The sequence below is a fragment of the Medicago truncatula genome, chromosome 2 (genome assembly GCF_003473485.1).
Source record: "Medicago truncatula cultivar Jemalong A17 chromosome 2, MtrunA17r5.0-ANR, whole genome shotgun sequence".
In the NCBI taxonomy this organism is placed as follows: Eukaryota; Viridiplantae; Streptophyta; class Magnoliopsida; order Fabales; family Fabaceae; genus Medicago; species Medicago truncatula.
Genome location: NC_053043.1, coordinates 2320014 through 2338854, shown reverse-complemented (window position 1 = coordinate 2338854; position 18841 = coordinate 2320014). Strand labels below are relative to the sequence as shown.

At 32.2% G+C, this 18841-nt stretch overlaps 2 protein-coding genes across 2 annotated transcripts; both read right to left on the bottom strand.

Annotated features, from left to right (window-relative positions):
- Positions 1–2107: 2107 nt before the first annotated feature.
- On the bottom strand, positions 2108–3670 carry LOC11419797 (cytochrome P450 89A2). Its single transcript, XM_003593284.3, has one exon. The coding sequence runs from the start codon at positions 3620–3622 to the stop codon at positions 2108–2110; it is 1515 nt and encodes a 504-aa protein (XP_003593332.1). The 5' UTR covers positions 3623–3670.
- Positions 3671–7805: 4135 nt separating this feature from the next.
- On the bottom strand, positions 7806–9563 carry LOC11418842 (cytochrome P450 89A2). Its single transcript, XM_039830222.1, has one exon. The coding sequence runs from the start codon at positions 9473–9475 to the stop codon at positions 7961–7963; it is 1515 nt and encodes a 504-aa protein (XP_039686156.1). The 5' UTR covers positions 9476–9563; the 3' UTR covers positions 7806–7960.
- Between the last annotated feature and the right edge of the window lie 9278 nt (positions 9564–18841).

Sequence of the window (18841 nt, the reverse complement as noted above, 5' to 3'; positions counted from 1 at the left end):
AATATGATAAGAATAAGAATAAAGGGGATATGATTAATAGTTATGGATGGATATAATACATCTTCAAAAAAAATAAAAATGACACGTCTCTCCTTCTCTTACACACAAACAAATTATTTAGCTTACTCAAAACAAATTTGAGAAATGATGGTTAAGAGATGAAAAAGTTAATAGACACTTTTTATTCTTATTCACCCTTGTACATCCCATATATCTATCGGGAAGAGAGAAGAGGAGAGGAAAGAGAAAATGTATCTGTGCGAGTCCATGGAACCATTTTTGTGTGAGTGTTAATTAAGGAGTGTATTACCAGCTAAAAATATCTATGTATCATAACTCTTAACAAAAGACGCACGAGTGAATATGTTTGTGATCTTATACATTAATTTAATTATTACTTATAATGACATAACCTCACATGATCAAGGATTAAAATAATAATTCTTTAAAAAAGAAGTATTAAAATAATTGTTATTTAGGAAAGGATCAAAATAATTGCTATCCCATTGATATTTTATTTGATTTTATCATTGAATTTATATTGTATTTTGATTTTAATTAAAATATCTAAAGCTTAGTTATAATTTTGATTCTTATATAATTTTTGTTTATGAATTGATCTCTCTATTTTAAAATTTACCGATTTTGGTTCTTCATTCAAAAAATTTAAACTAAAAAAGTAGTGATTTTATATATTTTAAATGACGTGACATATTATTTATTTATTTTTAGGGAAAATGACGTGATATATTATTTGGTGATTTTGGATCATAAGTGAATTTTATCAAAACAATAAAAATTGGGATAAATTATATACATTTTTTTATAGGTTTTTTTTTCTTTTTTCTTTTTGAGGGTTTTTACGGGAAATAGTATACACATTGTTAATTAAATTATAGAAAAGGAATAATTTTTAATTTTGAATTGAAAGATTTCGATGACTATTCTTGTGAGTTTAGTTCGGTTGGTAAAGACAATGCATAATATATGAAAGATCTAGATATTGATTATTTATCATCAAAAAAGAAGCTTCTAGACGATTTTTTTTTTTTTTGCAATTTCAAAGTATTGATTATTTATCATTATCAAATCATATACAACGTCATCTAAATATTTTACATCATTATTTTAGTTGGTTCATGAATCACACGAGTCGAACTATATATAATTCAAGTTCAACTCATTTATTTGAAGGGTTTAATTTTCAACTCAAGTTTGACTCATTTAAATCATGAATAAAGTTTAACGAATTAATTACCGAATCGAGTCTAAAACGTCTCCACAATGTTTGAATATCACACTACAAACATAGGGTCCATATTCTAGAAAAAGCTCTTTGGGCATAATTTTTGTATATTCTAATAGGAGCAAAACTTCCCCAAATCAAACACATGCCTAAGAGCAATACAAACATAAAATAATATATAGATGATACAATAATTGGTAATGATTCATTCATGCTGACAAACTAACTTTACAGCTGTGGATGATGTTGTTGTTATTAAAATCAGGAACCACCATTTCATTCTGACAAAAATTACTCTGAATTCTCCACTCAAAATTATAAATTACAGCCCTATAATTAACAGAACATAGCTGTTTACTGAGAAAAAAATATGCATAATCCATATGGTATAAGATACTATATGAACCTAAAATAATTTTCATGTCTCAGTTAGGACACCAGAAACTCTTGGATGAACACAAGGAATTGAACTCTTTATTTGGTCACACACACATAAAAAAGAAAAAGATAGAAGAAATAATAATTAAATATCCCATAATCTGTATCAGTCTACCAAAATAAAGCAAGTTTTAATATTATAACAACTACATTAACTTATGTTATGCGAGCACGTTTTATTCTATACCAGAAACAAGATATATAAAAATGAACAACTATGATAGTAAAAGCATATGTATGCATAATGGATCGTTGTATGAAGCAAAATCTTACCAATGTGACAAATCTACATATAATATTCCGCTGTGTTATGACATTGCCAAGAGAGAATCTAGGATGGTTCACACAACAACATACATTTAACTTTCACCAAGAACTAAAGCAATATGTTATTGTTATCTACATACGCATAACACACATAATCTATATTCTATGAGAAATATGAACTTGCAATGGATTTTTCATCACCACGGTGAATTCAAATTTTTCTGACAAATCGACATGGCCACCCTCCGGAACCTTCCAATCGAAATTCCAAACCAAATTAGCCACAAAATATTCCAAATGGAGTAAAGCTAAATTATATCCCGGACAAATTCTCCTACCAGCTCCAAACGGCATCATCTTGATCTCTTTACTCCCTGTAATATCAAAAGTCTCATCCTTCAAAAACCTTTCTGGCTTAAACTCCATTGGATCCTCCCAAACACGAGGATCCAACCCCATCTCTGCCACCATGAAATTCACCGTCCCATTTTTAGGCACCAAATAACCATTCAAAACCACATCATCGCTCACTGCATGAGGCAACACAAAATGCCCTGGTGGATGACGCCTCAACCCTTCCAAAACCACACACTTCAAATACCGAAGTTTATGCAAGTCTTCCTCTTTCACTTCCTCCTTCTCTACAACACCATCACCACCCATGAACTCCCTAATCTCCTGCACAAGCCTCCTTTGAACGTCCGGGTACTTCACCAAATTCGCCATAATCCAATGCAAAGCGGTGGAAGTAGTATCTGTACCAGCATTCAAAAACTCCGAACAAAGACTAACCATTTCATCCTCAGTCAACTTCCGTTTTTCCATTGGCAACTCCAACTCCAAAAGTGTATCCACGTAGGAAACAACAGTATTAGCATTGTTCAATTTAGTCTCCTTAACTTGCTTCCTCCCTCTTATCAGCGGAAGCAAAACATCTTCTTGATCTCTACGCAACATCAACAATTCCTCCCATTGTTTACGCAACAAAATCCATGCAACTTTTGGCCAGAAATGCAGTATATTGAATCTGCTAACCTTCAACAAAAGTGTCCTTTGTACACGCTCAATATCATTAATTTTTTCATCGTTAACTCTTTCACCAAAACACATAAAAACAAGTAAACAGAACATAGCATAATGAAAGTGTGGAATAACTGTAACATAATCTGTAGATTCTGATGCAATTTTGAGACGGTTGATGAGAGTGTGTAGAACCCACTTCCGAATTTCAGAGAATGATTTGATCTTGGATGGATGAAGCATCTCAGAGGCGAGGTTACGACGGAGGGTACACCATGTTGGGCCATAAAAAGCGGCGCTGATGTTGTGCTGGTTGCTAGATATGAGTTTGTGACTGGGAAGTGCTTTAGGACGATCGGAGAAGAGAGATGAATTTTGAACGAGGGCGTGGTGGGCCAGAGCACGGTCGGAGATGTAAATGGAAGGTCTGGAGCCGATATTAAGATTGATGATAGGACCATGTTTGGCATGGAGAGTTTTGAGAAAAGGTTCAAGTTGGGAAAATGATTTTCGGAGCCATTGTATGCTTGTGATGATGGGGATGTGTGGTGGGCTGGGAGGGAGGGGTACGGTGGTTGTGAAGGAGGAGAGAATGGCTTTGACGAGGAAGATGATGCAAAGAGTAATGAGGACGATGAACCATGTTTCCATCACGTAAAAGTTTTATTCAAATGATTTACTCTTTTTACGTGATAGTGTGTGTATAAACCAAAGGATGGATGATGAGAACTAGGGGATATGATTTAATAATAAGTATGGATGGATATAGTGTGTGCGCGAAAGGTGGTGAGACATGTATTACCCCCTCTTAAATGGAACAAAGTTGCACTATAATTGATTGCAAGACTAAAGATGAAAAACATGAAGAAAAAAAAATTATATGGTTAAATTACCTCGATCCATTAATTAAAGTGTAATGCAAAAAAAAATCTGTACAAGGTGAGATAAATATAAGATGTCTCTCCCTCTCTTACAAACAAACAAATTAATGGAAAATTATCCAAATTAATTGGTGTAATCAAAGCGAATTTAAGGATCAAAACGATTAATATAAAAGGAAAATTCTATGGTGAAGTTATGTGAATGACTTTTCTCGTGAAGTTAACAATATAACATCATAAATGTATTGAGTAACACCCCATTGTTTGTACACTGGCATCAAAAGTTCAGTCCTCATAGTATCATCAAATTAACAAGACTACACTTAATCTAATTTTATCCTACCTTATTTTAAGCGTAACACCCCACAAAGTGTAACACTTAAGACTATCACATAATATCATCAAATTTGTTTGCATGTTAAAGATTACAACGATAAAATAGTACCTGTAAATCCAAGATGTTGCAAGCATTACTAGATGAATTACTATTGATTATTAATCAGTAATCAACAATTTAAAAATAAATCAAACATTAAGATCAAAATTAACTTTTTAAAAAAAATCAATTTTCTGACTGCACCGTAGAAGCTCCCTTGATAAAAGACCCACGAGTGGATCTATTTGTAATTTTATACATTCCATAATTATAATAACACAACATCACATATTTAAGAATGGTTTTTTCTAGATTACCTTTGAAGAATGGTGGGTAATTTACCCACCAACCAATGAAAATGAGCAATTTGTTGGTGGGGTCAAGATAGTTCATGGATACCACTTAAAAATGTGCTTATGTGGCTAATGTGTATTGGTTGGGATAAATTACCCACCATTCTTCCATGAATACCCTAGTTGTCACCTTTAAGAATAAAAAAAATTGTTATCCAATTAATATTCTTGTATTGATTATGTAAATATAACTATTTTTGTAAGGATTTTTTGAATGTCAAGGTCTTTCCTATTTTGCACCGAAGTATCATATCATCATCCTCCTGAATTTATCTCATAAAAATAGTATATTATTTCATTTCATTATGTTATCACTCTGCCTAAGTTTGATTATATTTTCAACTACGATTGTATCAAGAAATCTACAAGGGAAATAAACAAACCTGAGGAGCTGGGGCGTTGTCATCAATGAAAGGGGCTGCTAAACTTATAAACGATGCCTCACCAACACCAACCAGACTATTGGAAATCGTGGTTGAGCCTAACACAACCCCACAAAACCGGCTTGTGAGGTGAGGATTGCCCCCACTTATAAACAAATTGTCAGGCCAACTTCTAACCGATGTGGGACTCTTAACACACCCTCTCACGCTCAGGATTACACATCTGAAGCGTGAACATAAATGACGGGTGGCCCGATAACGGAAACCTGATAACAGGTGGCCCAAACAATCGTGAAGAGGCTCTGATACCATATTAAAAATCGTGGTTGGGCCTAACACAACCCCACAAAACCGGCTTGTGAGGTGAGGATTGCCCCCACTTATAAACAAATTGTCAGACCAACTCCTAACCGATGTGGGACTCTTAACACAGACTATAGAGAATAATGAAGGCATAAAGAAAAAATCATATATAATTACATTTGCAACTTATCTTATGAAGCATATATGTGTGCTGTATATTTAAGATAATAAAAGTATATCGAATACTAAGAATAGGTTTCACTTTGATTGGAACATGAATGGTTACATTAATTACCTCTGAGCTAGAAATGCAAATATTGGAGAAGCCACAAGAAGTCCACCCATAAAAGCAGATGATAAAACTCCATCTCAAAACTTTTGCATGTTACACTATCAATGTTAAGGCATTGAACACAACATCAACAGTTATCTTGCATGTTACAAACTAGGTATTTTATGTCTTATCTCTCCGGTCTCTAGGGAAAAGAGGTCCTAATAAATGTAGTTTGGTTGAAAAATAAGTAAAGTCTAACCAACCGCTGCCTTACGAGGGAAGTCTGTGGGATCATCTACATTGAGACCAAAGTAACCATACAAGTGAGTTGGACACCACATCTTAACCTAAAACCTTAAGGCATTGGTTTATGGATCCTCTCACTTATAAAGTGTCCAACCTCCATTTTTCTAAACAAAGCGAGACTTCTAATTCACACCTTCTACACAACACCAAGGATTGCTTCAGCCAAGATTTGAACTCAAATATTCCCAAGTGTGGACCACATGAGCAAAGCCTGGACGAAAACTAGGTTGTAACCAAGGATGATCCCCATGTTGTTTATTCCCTTGTTGCAATAATTTTAGGATATCTTGCACGAGTGCTTTTTCATTTGGCATTGATTTTTAAAGGTAAAACCTTTTTTCTAAACCATGAGTTCTTGACTTCTTGTTCTGAAAAAGGAAGGTGTTAATTGCATTATATATATCTTACTGTATTCCTGTAGTAGAAGTGCAAGTAGCAGCAGCACCTTCAGTGCACGTTCCCTTACTTCCATTAACACCATTGCTAGATGTTGGAACACTAGTTAAATGAATGGAAGTTGAAAGAATAAACACAAACTCCCATTGGATAGAACAAGTGTTGTGTGAATTGAAAAAATGTCCTACATAGGAGATAACACACACTAATAGTGTTTAAATGAATTATATTTAGGATTGTGACCACACAAATGTTGTTCTAAAATTATTACACACTTGGAGTTTGATTAATTAGATAGTCTGTAATCTCTAACTGAATCTGTTAGAGCAGATTTCTTCTATTGCTTGTATATGAACATTTTCCTTGTAGTCTTTTCATTCATTCTAATTTCTATTGAACCAAATTACAAGATCAGAGATTTTGTCTCTGTTTTCTAGTATGATTTCAATAAGTTAATCATTCATTTGAAGAATGCTCTCTCTGATGTTGCAATGACGTGATATAATTGAATGTTGGTCCTACGTCATTGTCACCTCAATATAGAATAGTTTGTCTATGAAATTTATGCCATTTGAAAAACAATTTGTTGGTAAATGTAATTTATACGAAGACTACAAATTAGAGTCCCTAGGAGACCTAAATTTCATAGGAATATTTGTCACTGATATGAGATTAATATGGAGGGAGTACGTTCAATTAATGTGCCGTGTCATACCTTATAACAAAGACTTATGCTAAAAATTTGTTGCAAAAATCAATAATTATTTTGATGATCAATTCATCTATTCACTATATTTTTATTCACCCTCATGATTGGTCACCAATTGTCTTGATTAGTTAATTTTTATTCCTTTTTTTTATTTTTATAAAAGAGAGATATTAACCTTGTTTTCAGGACATTCTTTGAAGACCATAGATGGAAAGTATTTACAAAAATACTCCCTCTGTCTTTAAATATACGCAAAATTGACTTTTTATATTCATTCATTTAATGATGTATGTGGTCACATACATCATTAAATGAATGAATATAAAAAGTCAATTTTGCTTGTATTAAAAAACGGAGATAGTAGGAGTATTTAGGATACAGTAATTGATGATGATTAACTCAGGTTGACAAACTAGCTCTAAAACTGTGGATCTTGTTATTAAGAAAATCATGAAGTACCATTTCATTCTGGCCATAACTCTATTCTATGCATCACTTCAGCACACTCAAAATTACAAGTTACAACCCTATAATTTAAGACCACAGATGTTTAGGGAGGAAACATAATCTATATTGTATGAGACACTATGATCCTAAACATAATTTCCCTGTTTTAGCTAGGACATACATTTCTAGTCTACCGTCAAGACCAAACAGATTAACAAAATAAACCAACTTTAGCTAGGACATACATTTCTTCTTTTTCTTCAGTCGACCAAAATAAAACAACTTTGATATTACAAAAACAAGATCATATTTTTTATACATTGAAAGTATCTTGACTTACAAGAATGACAGACATGTTTTATTTTATACAAGAAACAAGATATATAAGAAGTAAGGCATATGAATGTATGCATAAGGGATCATTGTATGAAACAAAATCCGACCATATGAGAAATCCACATATAATATTCCCCTGTTGTGTTATGACATTCTCAAGCAGAGAATCTAGAGTGGTTCACACAACATTACATACTCCAAATCGTTACACATAACACACATAATCTATACCCTAGGAGAAATATGAACTTGCAATGGATTTTTCATCACCATAGTGAATTCATCTTTTTCCGACAAATCAACATGGCCACCCTCCGGAAGCTGCCAATTGAAATTCCAAACCAAGTTAGCCACAAAATATTCCAAATGGAGCAAAGCTAAATTAAGTCCGGGACAAATTCTCCTTCCAGCTCCAAACGGCATCATCTTTATCTCTTTACTCCCTATAATATCAAAAGTCTCATCCTTCAAAAACCTTTCTGGCTTAAACTCCATTGGATCCTCCCAAACACGAGGATCCCACGCCATCTCCGACAGCATGAAATTCACCGTCCCATTTTTAGGCACCAAATAACCGTTCAAAACCACATCCTCTTTCACCGTGTGTGCCAACACAAAATGCCCTGGTGGATGACGCCTCAACCCTTCCAAAACCACGCACTTCAAATATCGAAGTTTCTGCAAGTTTTCCTCTTTCACTTCCTCCTTCTCTCCATTGTCATCACTAACCATCACCTCACGAATCTCCTCCACAAGCCTCCCCTGCACTTCCGGGTACTTCACCAAATTCGCCATAATCCACTGCAAAGCAGTGGAAGTAGTATCCGTCCCACCGTTCAAAAACTCCGAACAAAGATTAACCATTTCATTCTCACTCAACTTTCGTTTCTCCTCGGGCAACTCCAACTCTAAAAGAGTATCTGCATACGAAACAACTGTATTATCATTGTTCAATTTACTCTCCTTAACTTGCTTCCTTGCTCTTATCAGCGGAAGCAGAACATCCTCTTGATCCTTAAGTAACTTCAAAAACTCCTCCCATCGGTTACGCAACAAAATCCTTGTACCTTTCGGCCAAAAATTCAGTATATTGAATCTGCTAATATTCAACAGAATTGTCCTTTGTACACGCTCAATATCACTGATTTTCTCATCGTTAACTCTTTCACCAAAACACATAAAAACAAGTAAACAAAATACAGCATAACGAAAGTGAGAAACGACCGTAATAGAATCCTCAGATTCCGATGCAGTTTTGAGACGGTTGATGAGAGTGTGTAAGACCCACTTCCGAATTTCTGAGAACGATTTGGTTTTGGATGGATGAAGCATCTCGGAAGCAAGGTTACGACGGAGGGTACGCCATGTTGGGCCATAAAAAGCGGAGCTGATGTTGTGTTGGTTGCTGGACAACATTATGGAAGTAGGAAGAGCTACGGGGCGATCCGAGAAGATGGCTGAGTTTTGAACGAGAACATGGTGAGCCAGAGCATGGTCGTTGATGAAAATGGAAGGTCGAGAACCGATATGGACAGTGATGATAGGACCATGTTTGGCATGGAGAGTTTTGAGAAAAGGTTCAAGTTGGGAGATTGATTTTTGGAGCAATTGGAAGTTTGTGATGATGGGGATGTGTAGAGGGCCGGGAGGGAGGGGTACGGTGGTTGTGAAGAAGGAGAGGATGGCTCTGATAAGGAAGATGATGCATAGCGTAACGAGGACGATGAACCATGTTTCCATATTTACGTAAATGTTTGGTGCAACTTTACTCTTTTGTGACGATGGATATGTGTGTGACACAAAAAATGAGAATGGTGAGGGTTGATATAAAGGAATCATGATATGATTATGGATGTGGTGTTATGATTATGAATTTATGGATGTGGTGTTACACGTCTCTCCTTCTCATACAAACAAACAAATTTCATTCCGGGTCATGTTATCTTGTATCTTAAGAGCACATATGACTAACTCTATATGAAGCTCGGATACGAGATACGATACTGCATTGATACGTCGATACGAAAAAATTTCAAAAATCAAGATATGATACGGTTAGGATACGTTAATAAAAAAAATTATATAATAAAATGTACAATATAATTATAACCATTTTTTTTAATATGCAAATATATTAACAAATAAAAGAAACCAGTCAGGCTCGTAGCACATCCACATTAATATAAATAATATTGACGATTAAAAGAATGATGATTAGTCAATTAATTAGAAAATATATCCCAAAAAGAGCACATCATGGATATACTATATCCAAAAGGAACATTGTTAGTGTTATACTATATCAATCCAAAAAAGAAGCACTATATCCATAAAAAAATGCATCAGTACTCAATAGTTAAGTTATTTTAGTTAACATTAATTGGGAAGTATCAGGGCAGATATCAATCCAGGATAATTATCGGATACTCTCCTGATACGTATCGGGACGTATCGGATAATTATTTTTTAAAAAAATAAAATTTAATCTTCGGATACTCTTCTGATACGTATCAGGAAGTATCAAGCAAGTATCGGTGCAAGATACGCAGGGGATACGATACGTCATCCATTTTGAAGTATCGGGGTTTCACGGCTAACTCTGCATTGAAAAACATAATATTTTAACTACTAAGAAGTTAAATGCACGAATTTCAATACATAATTTTTATAATGAATGTCTTAACATGTGTCCTTGATGCCACAAGTTAGCATTTAACTTTCATTTTAACTCTGCTTGGTAGAAGAGAAATAAGAAAGAGAGAAAGAGGGGAGAGAGAAGTTGGATATAGAGAAACAACTTCTCATGTTTGGTTGAGAATAGAGATTGAAGAGAGAGTCCAAATATGATGGGACCCATGCCTGTTTTATTTCTCTTGAATTGCCAAGAAATAGAGTAGAGATGTGAACTTTTTGCTCTTTTTCAAAAGGCTTAAATATGTATTTCATCCTTCCAATTAGGGGTCGTTTAAAAATTGGTTCATGTATTCGCTATTCGTTGCAAACTAGTCTTGCAATCATTAATCATTTAAGGCAAAATTACACAATTAGTCCCTTAACTTTATTTTAGGTAACACTTTCGTCCTTTATCTTCTTTTGTCACGATTTAGTCTTTTATGTTATAAAATAACAACATAGTTATCCTTTTTCATGAAAAAAATAATCAAAAACTCCAAAAAAAATCATCAAACTCATAGGCAAACGTAAATCTTCATCATACAAGCATAGAAAATCAAATTTCTTTGAAAAAAATCTCATAAAAAATGATAAGATATTGTCATTTTATAACATAAAGGACTAAATCGTGACAAAAAAAAATAAAGGACGAAAGTGTTACCTAAAATAAAGTTAAGGGACTAATTGTGCTATTTTGCCATCACTTAAAATTTCATCTTTTGACCAACTTAATCACTGCCACATCATTAATTTGATGACGTGACAATCACTACCACACATGAAATTCCAATTTTGCCCTTAAGAAGAGGACACAATATTGAAGAAAGAATTGGAAACCCAGGGGTAAAATTGGAATTTCATGTGTGACAGTGATTGTCACGTCATCAAATTAGTGACGTGGCATTAATTAAGTGGGGAGAGGGACGAAATTTTAAATGATTAAACAATGCAAGGGTAAATTGCCAGAATTAGCGATTACATAGACCAATTTTTAAACTACCCTAATTGCAAGGATGAAATACATATTTAAGCATTTCCAAAACTATCCCTGATATTGTGGCTGATATAAAACTATTGTCCTTTTTTTTTTGTTACCACTATTGTATTGTTTTCATGGTTTTTGTTGTAGTAGGTAAAAACAAAAACTAATACGCAACTCTCTTGCCTTTAACTCTTTATTTGAATCCTCTTTTATTATAATAAATAAAGTTAAACTAGTAGTTAGTTAACTAATGAAATAGTTTAACGGAATAAATTGTAAAATTGTAAATAATTAATTAATTAAGCAAATAAGTTATCAAATTTCTTTGTAAAAAAATTAATTAGTTTCTTAATTAAATTAATGTAAAAAATTATATCAATTTTTATAAGAAATTAATTCATATATAATAAAATTGTATATTAAAGTTTAGTAGGGATATTTTGGCCTTTCAAAAGCTTAACACACTTCTCTCTTCTCTATTTCTTTCATTTCTCTCTTATACCAAACAATAGGTCAAATCTACTATATTTCTCACCTATTTATCTCTTCCTATACTCTCTCTTCACAACTTCTCTCCTAAACCAAACACACTCTTAAAGTGAAGTTAGGGAAAATAATTATTTCTACTCATGACCCCTAAATATTATAATGTCAAAACAATTATCTTTCCCCTCCAAATTATAAATAGTTTTGATTATTTTTAAGAATATAGTCAATGTTATATGAAAAAAAATGATATTATATGTAGTTTTACAAAAATATATTTCCTTAATGGCATAAGGAATAAAAATTTAAATAATTGAAAGAAAAGAGAATATTAAATAGTCAAGCGTTTGTTAAAAAAAAAAATAGTCAAGGGTATACAATAGGAAATTTGGGATAATTTTTTTCTTAAAAACAACTTATAATTTGTGATTTAAGGTAATTTGATGCATTTTGTTTGTGCAATTAATCATTTTAATTAGGCATATTTTATGGTACATCCAATAAATTTGGGTGTATCGGTACACCAAGTCATAAAATTAATAATAAATGAGTTGTTTTTTTGAAGAAAAATAATTATTTTCTATCATTGACAACTAAGATAATTAAATTTTATATATCAAAAGCTTCGACGAAATAAAATTTAATTTTTAAGAATTTTTATTACTCATAACAATGAATATTAATTATTTTTTATGACAAAATGTAAATTTTGTAATATGATCCTTATAAACAATGAAATGATGGTTTTTCTTATGAAATGATGTTTTCTAAAATATAAATATTGACAAATACCTTTTTATTTCATTAAAGTGATCTTTAATTTATATATTTTATGAAACAAGAGTACCGGTACACTCAAAATTGTGAGTGTACCATAGAAGTTCCCCAAAAAACTAATTTTAATTGCCAACTTGTCCCATTTTCATTTAAAGTGGAAATGCAAAATCCGAAGCACAGTAACCTTTTTCGCAATTCGTGCACTAGATAAACACTACAAATTGACATTATTGTTTTATTGCTGAAAATTGACATTATTGTTTTTTAAGGGGAATTAAGTGGTCAAGACAGAAACAGAAATACAAAACCATGATATATTTTTGAAGTGGTTTCAAATTCCACTCCGTATGAGAGATTGTATGCATGCATATACACAGCACAATTAACATCATATTAGTTTTCACCACTTCTTGACTCAAGCATCCATTCTGCACAAATAAAAAATAAATAAAAAAGGCTAGGATCACATTCTCTAACACATGCCAATAAAAATTAACCACCTCATCAACTTACTTTATCTCTTTACCTATTCAACGGTCTAACACGTTGTTTAAAAATTCTTATTTATTTTTTTATAGAATTTAATTGCAATCTCATCGTCTTTCAATATGTGGATCGCATCTTCTCATTTCAATTAGTACACATCTTTCTCTCATGGTTCAATCTGCCGCATCTCGTCTCTATTAACTAACTGCCAACGTATCGTCATTGTTGAAAGCTCCGGTGGCCGTCGTTGACTTGGCCGTTGATGAAATTTTCCAGATCTATGTTCTATACGATGTTTTGGCTTTTGAGGCTTCAATGGAAAAAAAATCTTCGGGTATATTTGTGCAACAACTTCATTTTTGATGGGTCAGAAACATGAAAAGCTACAACTCCCATCAACTTTCCATTTCCATTCAATTTAATTTGAGCAAAAAGCAGCAACTTTGATATTATTTTTTTGGCATATGAGAAGCATGTACGGTTTTGGTGGAGAAGTTGAGTGTTGAGAGATGAAAATTTAAAATAAATAATAATAATAATGATAATAATAATAATAATAATAATAATAATAATAATAATAATAATAATAAAATGATAAATTAATTGGTTACAAAAATGAACCGGTAGCATGTAAAGAAATTAAAAAAGTAGATGATGGCTAATTTTTATTGGTGTGTGTTAAAATAGTGTGTTAGGAAGTGGGATCCTAGCATTTTTCAAAAAATAATGCTCCCACGGGTATTAAGAAGAAGAAGAAAAAAATTAATTATGTTTAAAAGAAAAAAGTCACAACTTATAAAATATATTTATTAGTTAAAAGACTTTTTAACCTTCGTTTAATATTTCTCTTTTTAATATTAATAGTATATTTAATATTTTACAAATTTCGATGAAAGTATAATTATAAAAACATTCAAAATGTTGCAACTATTAATTATTGTCTTGGTTTGATATTTTTTATTCGTTTTTCTTCTTATAATAAAGGACTCTAGAATTCACTAACACAAAAACAACTAAACAAATTTGACTACAATTGTTGTCTTGATATATAATAGTTGGTGATGAGTCGTTCTCCATCCTTTTCAAGAATCTGCTCCCCACTATTATCATTCCTTTCATTGAATCTATTTAAAATAAAATTACTACATTACTATTTGTTTGGTCAAATGTATCTAAAGGTCCTTTAAGTTTTTCGTTTTTCTCAAAGTCGTCTTTAAGTTTCAAAAGTCCCAAAATGGTCCTTTAAGTTTCAAAAGTCCCAAACAAATCCTTTTAGTTTTTGAATCGTTTCAAACAAGTCCTTTTCGAGGATGATGATGATGATTTACATGATAACAACAAATAGCATTATCCACCATTTACCATGCCTAAAAAGATGACTAATTTTAAGTGAGTGTTAGGAGCCAGATTTGGTACCAAAGATGAGTTCAAGGAAACAATTACCAACTATGCTATCTACAATAAGACTTGTTTGAAACAATTCAAAAACTAAAAGGACTTATTTGGGACCTTTGAAACTTAAAGGACCACTTTGGAAGAAATAAAAAACTTAAAGGACTTTTAGATGCATTTGACCCTATTTGTTTAGGTGCACCGTCATTGTTTCTATTTTATCAGAATAAATTACATTTGCTTTGCTCTTTCCTTGGACGTACCTGCTATCAAGTCTATTCAGTTAAGTATCTTTTACTTCAATCATGTTCCAAATTTGCAGCAATTTTATTTAATACTCTTCGCTTTCTTTTTTCTTTCTTAAGCTCATTCTGCATCGCAAAAATTTTGATGTGTTTGGATTCATAAGAAGTTGCTACCAACATCAACATTCGATTGTAAATTTGTAATATGACACTCAAATTTTGCCTAATTAATCTATTAACACCAACATGATCAAACATAAACCCCGAAATTCTAATACTGCGTAATCCCAATCTCAATATTTAACAAAGTTATAAGTACCCCACATCTAAACAAAAAAAATTGGGACTAGATCGCATCAGGGCCGTATCTGAGGCAGGGTAAGGAGGACGACCATCCTAGATCCCAAAAAATTAATATGAAATTTCGGCCCAACAAAAAGAACCAGAGATTCATTAGGCCCTAAAAAAAATAGTTACATTCTAAAAGGTGTTTTTTTTTTAATAACTAAAAGGAAGTGATTGTTAGTAAGTTCTTTGTCAACTCATTTGTAATTTACTGTGATGTTATAAAGGGAGTTCAAATTCATAGCCTTCCACCATCCCAAACCCTTCCGTCAAAAAAATAACTTGGTAGCCATTTTAGGTATTGAGATAAATATTGTAACACTTATTCTAGAAATTACCTAGAATATCTAGCATGTGCGTTAGACTGGTAATAGATACATTAAAATTACAATAATTAATTTTTGGTCTTATCCCTCTAGTTTCTAAGGAAAAGAGGTCCTAATAATTGTAGTTTGGTTGAGAGATGAGTAAAGTCTAGTCAAGTGTTGGCTCACGAGGGAAGTCCCAAAGATCATCCACGTAGGCACCAAAGCAACCATACAAGTGAGTTGTGGACACCACATCTTAGCATAAAATCTTAAGGCGTTGGATTTATGGGCATCGAACAAAACACCAAGGATTGCTTCAGCCACGATTTGAACTCAAATATTCCCAAATGTGATTACTTGAGCCTAGCCTGGACGAAAACTTGGTTGTAACCAAGGATGATCCCCATTTTGCTTATTCCCTTGTTGCAATAATTTTAGGATATCTTGCACGAGTGCTTTTTCATTTGGCATTGAATTTTAAAGGTAAAACCTTTTTTCTAAACCATGAGTTCTTGATTTCTTGTTCTGAAAAAGGAAGGTGTTAATTGCATTATATCTTACTGTATTCCTGTAGTAGAAGTCCAAGTAGCAGCAGCATATTCAGTGCATGTTCCCTTATTAACACCATTGCTAGTTGTTTGAACACCAGATTAATGAGTGCAAGATGGAAGAGTAACACAAAGTCTCATTGGATAGAACTAGTGTTGTAGGAATTGAAAGAATGTTTCACATAGGAGAGAAAACACTTTTGTGAATGCAGTGAGCGCTCAAGAAAATATATTTATCACGCGCGACGCTGTTGTTTGACCGGGCTTGGGTCTGGGTCAAAAAGATATATATTTTTTATCACCTGAAAATGTTAAAGTCCAAAAGTGCAAGTGGATATAATCGAAAATTTTCAGATAATTCGTTGGATCAGATTTAAACGAAATATTTTAAAGAGAGCGGATCGATAAACTCTTGGATGGTAAATTTCTTTTCAAGATATTATTTCTAAATCCATAAAACAACACTAGCTATTGCTCCTAGATCCAAATAGTTTAACAAATTAATCACACAAAATATAGCAAGTAACCTACAAAACAAAAAACAACATTATAACCAACACTAATAGAAGGGGGAAACAAAAAAAGGCAACACTTCACAAAAACAAAGATTACATGTCCAAAATTGTAACAAACCCAAAATTGGTCGTTTATTCTCACATGCTATACCAAAAATGCAAAAAAGATTGAAACTTTATTTCCATTAGTACTTACCCAGCATGGACATCGGGGCAAATGTACAAATTTTAGTTATACAATACATCTTTGGTGTAAACCATGAAGTTGTGGGAATCATGGGGGATGACATTAATTATCAATGGTTCCATGGACAAGACTTTGGATGTTACTTGCAGTTGTAGATCATCATACTAACTTCATTAACAGAAGATGTACATAACATTAAAAATCTTTGAGTTGAATGGTGGATAACTAACTTCATTAAAAAAAAATTGTTTTCATTCATAGCTATAAAAATGTCATTTTGATTTAAAATGTTTTTATCTAAATAGTACAAAATTATTTATTTCATCTAGACATTTGAATATTTTATAATTGTTAATATGTTAATTTTATCGTTATATATAAATCTTTGAAATAAAATTTCAAAATTCTTAATAAGAATAAAATATGTTTTTTCAAAATTAAATATTGTCCTTTTTGGTTAGACAAAACAGTACCCATAATATATGATCTGAAGTGGATTACTTTTGTGGCACGACAATATGTCTGTACTGTCCTTATTGTGTACAAAAATGAGTGGTCCTAGTTAGATAGGTTTGTAGGAATCTATTAAACTAGCTCATTATTTTTTGTATTACAAATACACCTCTTAAATAGTAAAATGTTATTTAAAATTGTGAGAAATATTTCTATGATCACATGCCAAAATAAAAATTATGTGGCCACACACACATAACAATACATTTTATTTAATTATGTCAAAAATACACATTATATATTCAATTTTTTTTAGGATTTATTCAATTGTTTTCTATTGTACCTTTTTCAAGTTTTGTGAATGTGCGAATGAATTATATTTGGGGTTTTGACCATAGAAGTGTTCTTCTAAAACTGTTACACACTTGGAGTTGATTAATTAGATAGGCTTTTGAACTGTAATCTCTAACTGAATATGTTATAGCAGATTTCTTCTATTGCTTGTATATGAGCATTTTCCTTGAAGTCTTTTCATTCAATCTAATTTCTATTGAACCACAATTACAAGATGAGATATTTTTATACGGAAACCAAGTAAAATGAATAGAATGAATTTATTTTTTTTGAAGAAGCCAAATTAGCCCACTCAAATTGACACCGAAGAAAATCGAACCTGAGACCTCGAGGAGGAGGAGTACACTCCCAGATCTCAAGCCAATACCAACAAGTCAACCTAAGTGGATTGAATAGAATGAATTGTTATTGATCAAATGAGAGCTTACAATCGGTATATATACAAGAATCTAGATGCATGATAAACTACTATGGACAAACTAAAGAGAAATATAATCCTAATTAAGCTCAGTTACTTGCGCAGCAAGCAATAGCTAACTAAGTGATATTGCTATCAGGTAATAATTTTCTCTCTGTTTTCTAGTATGATTTCCAATGGAAATGGAAATTTTCCATGACATTCATTTGAAAAATGATCTCTCTGTTGTTACTGTGACGTGATATAATTGAAGGTTGTTTCTACGTCATTGTCAATGTCACCTCAATGTAGAATGTTTTGTTTTTTTCTTACAGCCTCAATATAGAATGCTGGTCCTACCTTATACCAACAAAAGTTTTTTTTTTTTTTTTTACAAATTATAACCACAAGAGTTATGGAAGAATTTGTGGCAAAAAAATCAATGACTATTTTGATAGATGTTTTATAATTTTGAGGATCAATTTATCTATTCGCTCTATTTTTATTCACACTTATGATTGGTCATCAATTTTTCTGATTACTCAATTTTTTTATTCCTACTTTTTAAAAAGATAAATGTTTACTAGTGTTATGGAGCACTCTCTAAAAACCATATATAATAAGCAGTATTGAAAATACGTGTATTCAATGTATTAAAAATCAAAATATTCGATTTTCTTAAAAGAATAATTCGTATTTTAGAATATTTAAAGAGTGTTCCAAGTACGCTCATTATAAAAATCATTTGTAAATTATATACGTCACGTCACCTCCAGTCGTCCACAACCTTCTCTGTGTTATAATCTTCTGCCTGTCTAATAAGAAGTTCAATTTGGCCTCCACAATCTTTGCATATCACACTATACAACCATAAGATCAATGAAAACAGTGTTATCTAATTTGCATATGAAGTCAATATCTGATGCAAGTGAAGACTTGAGAATGGCAAATCGTCAAA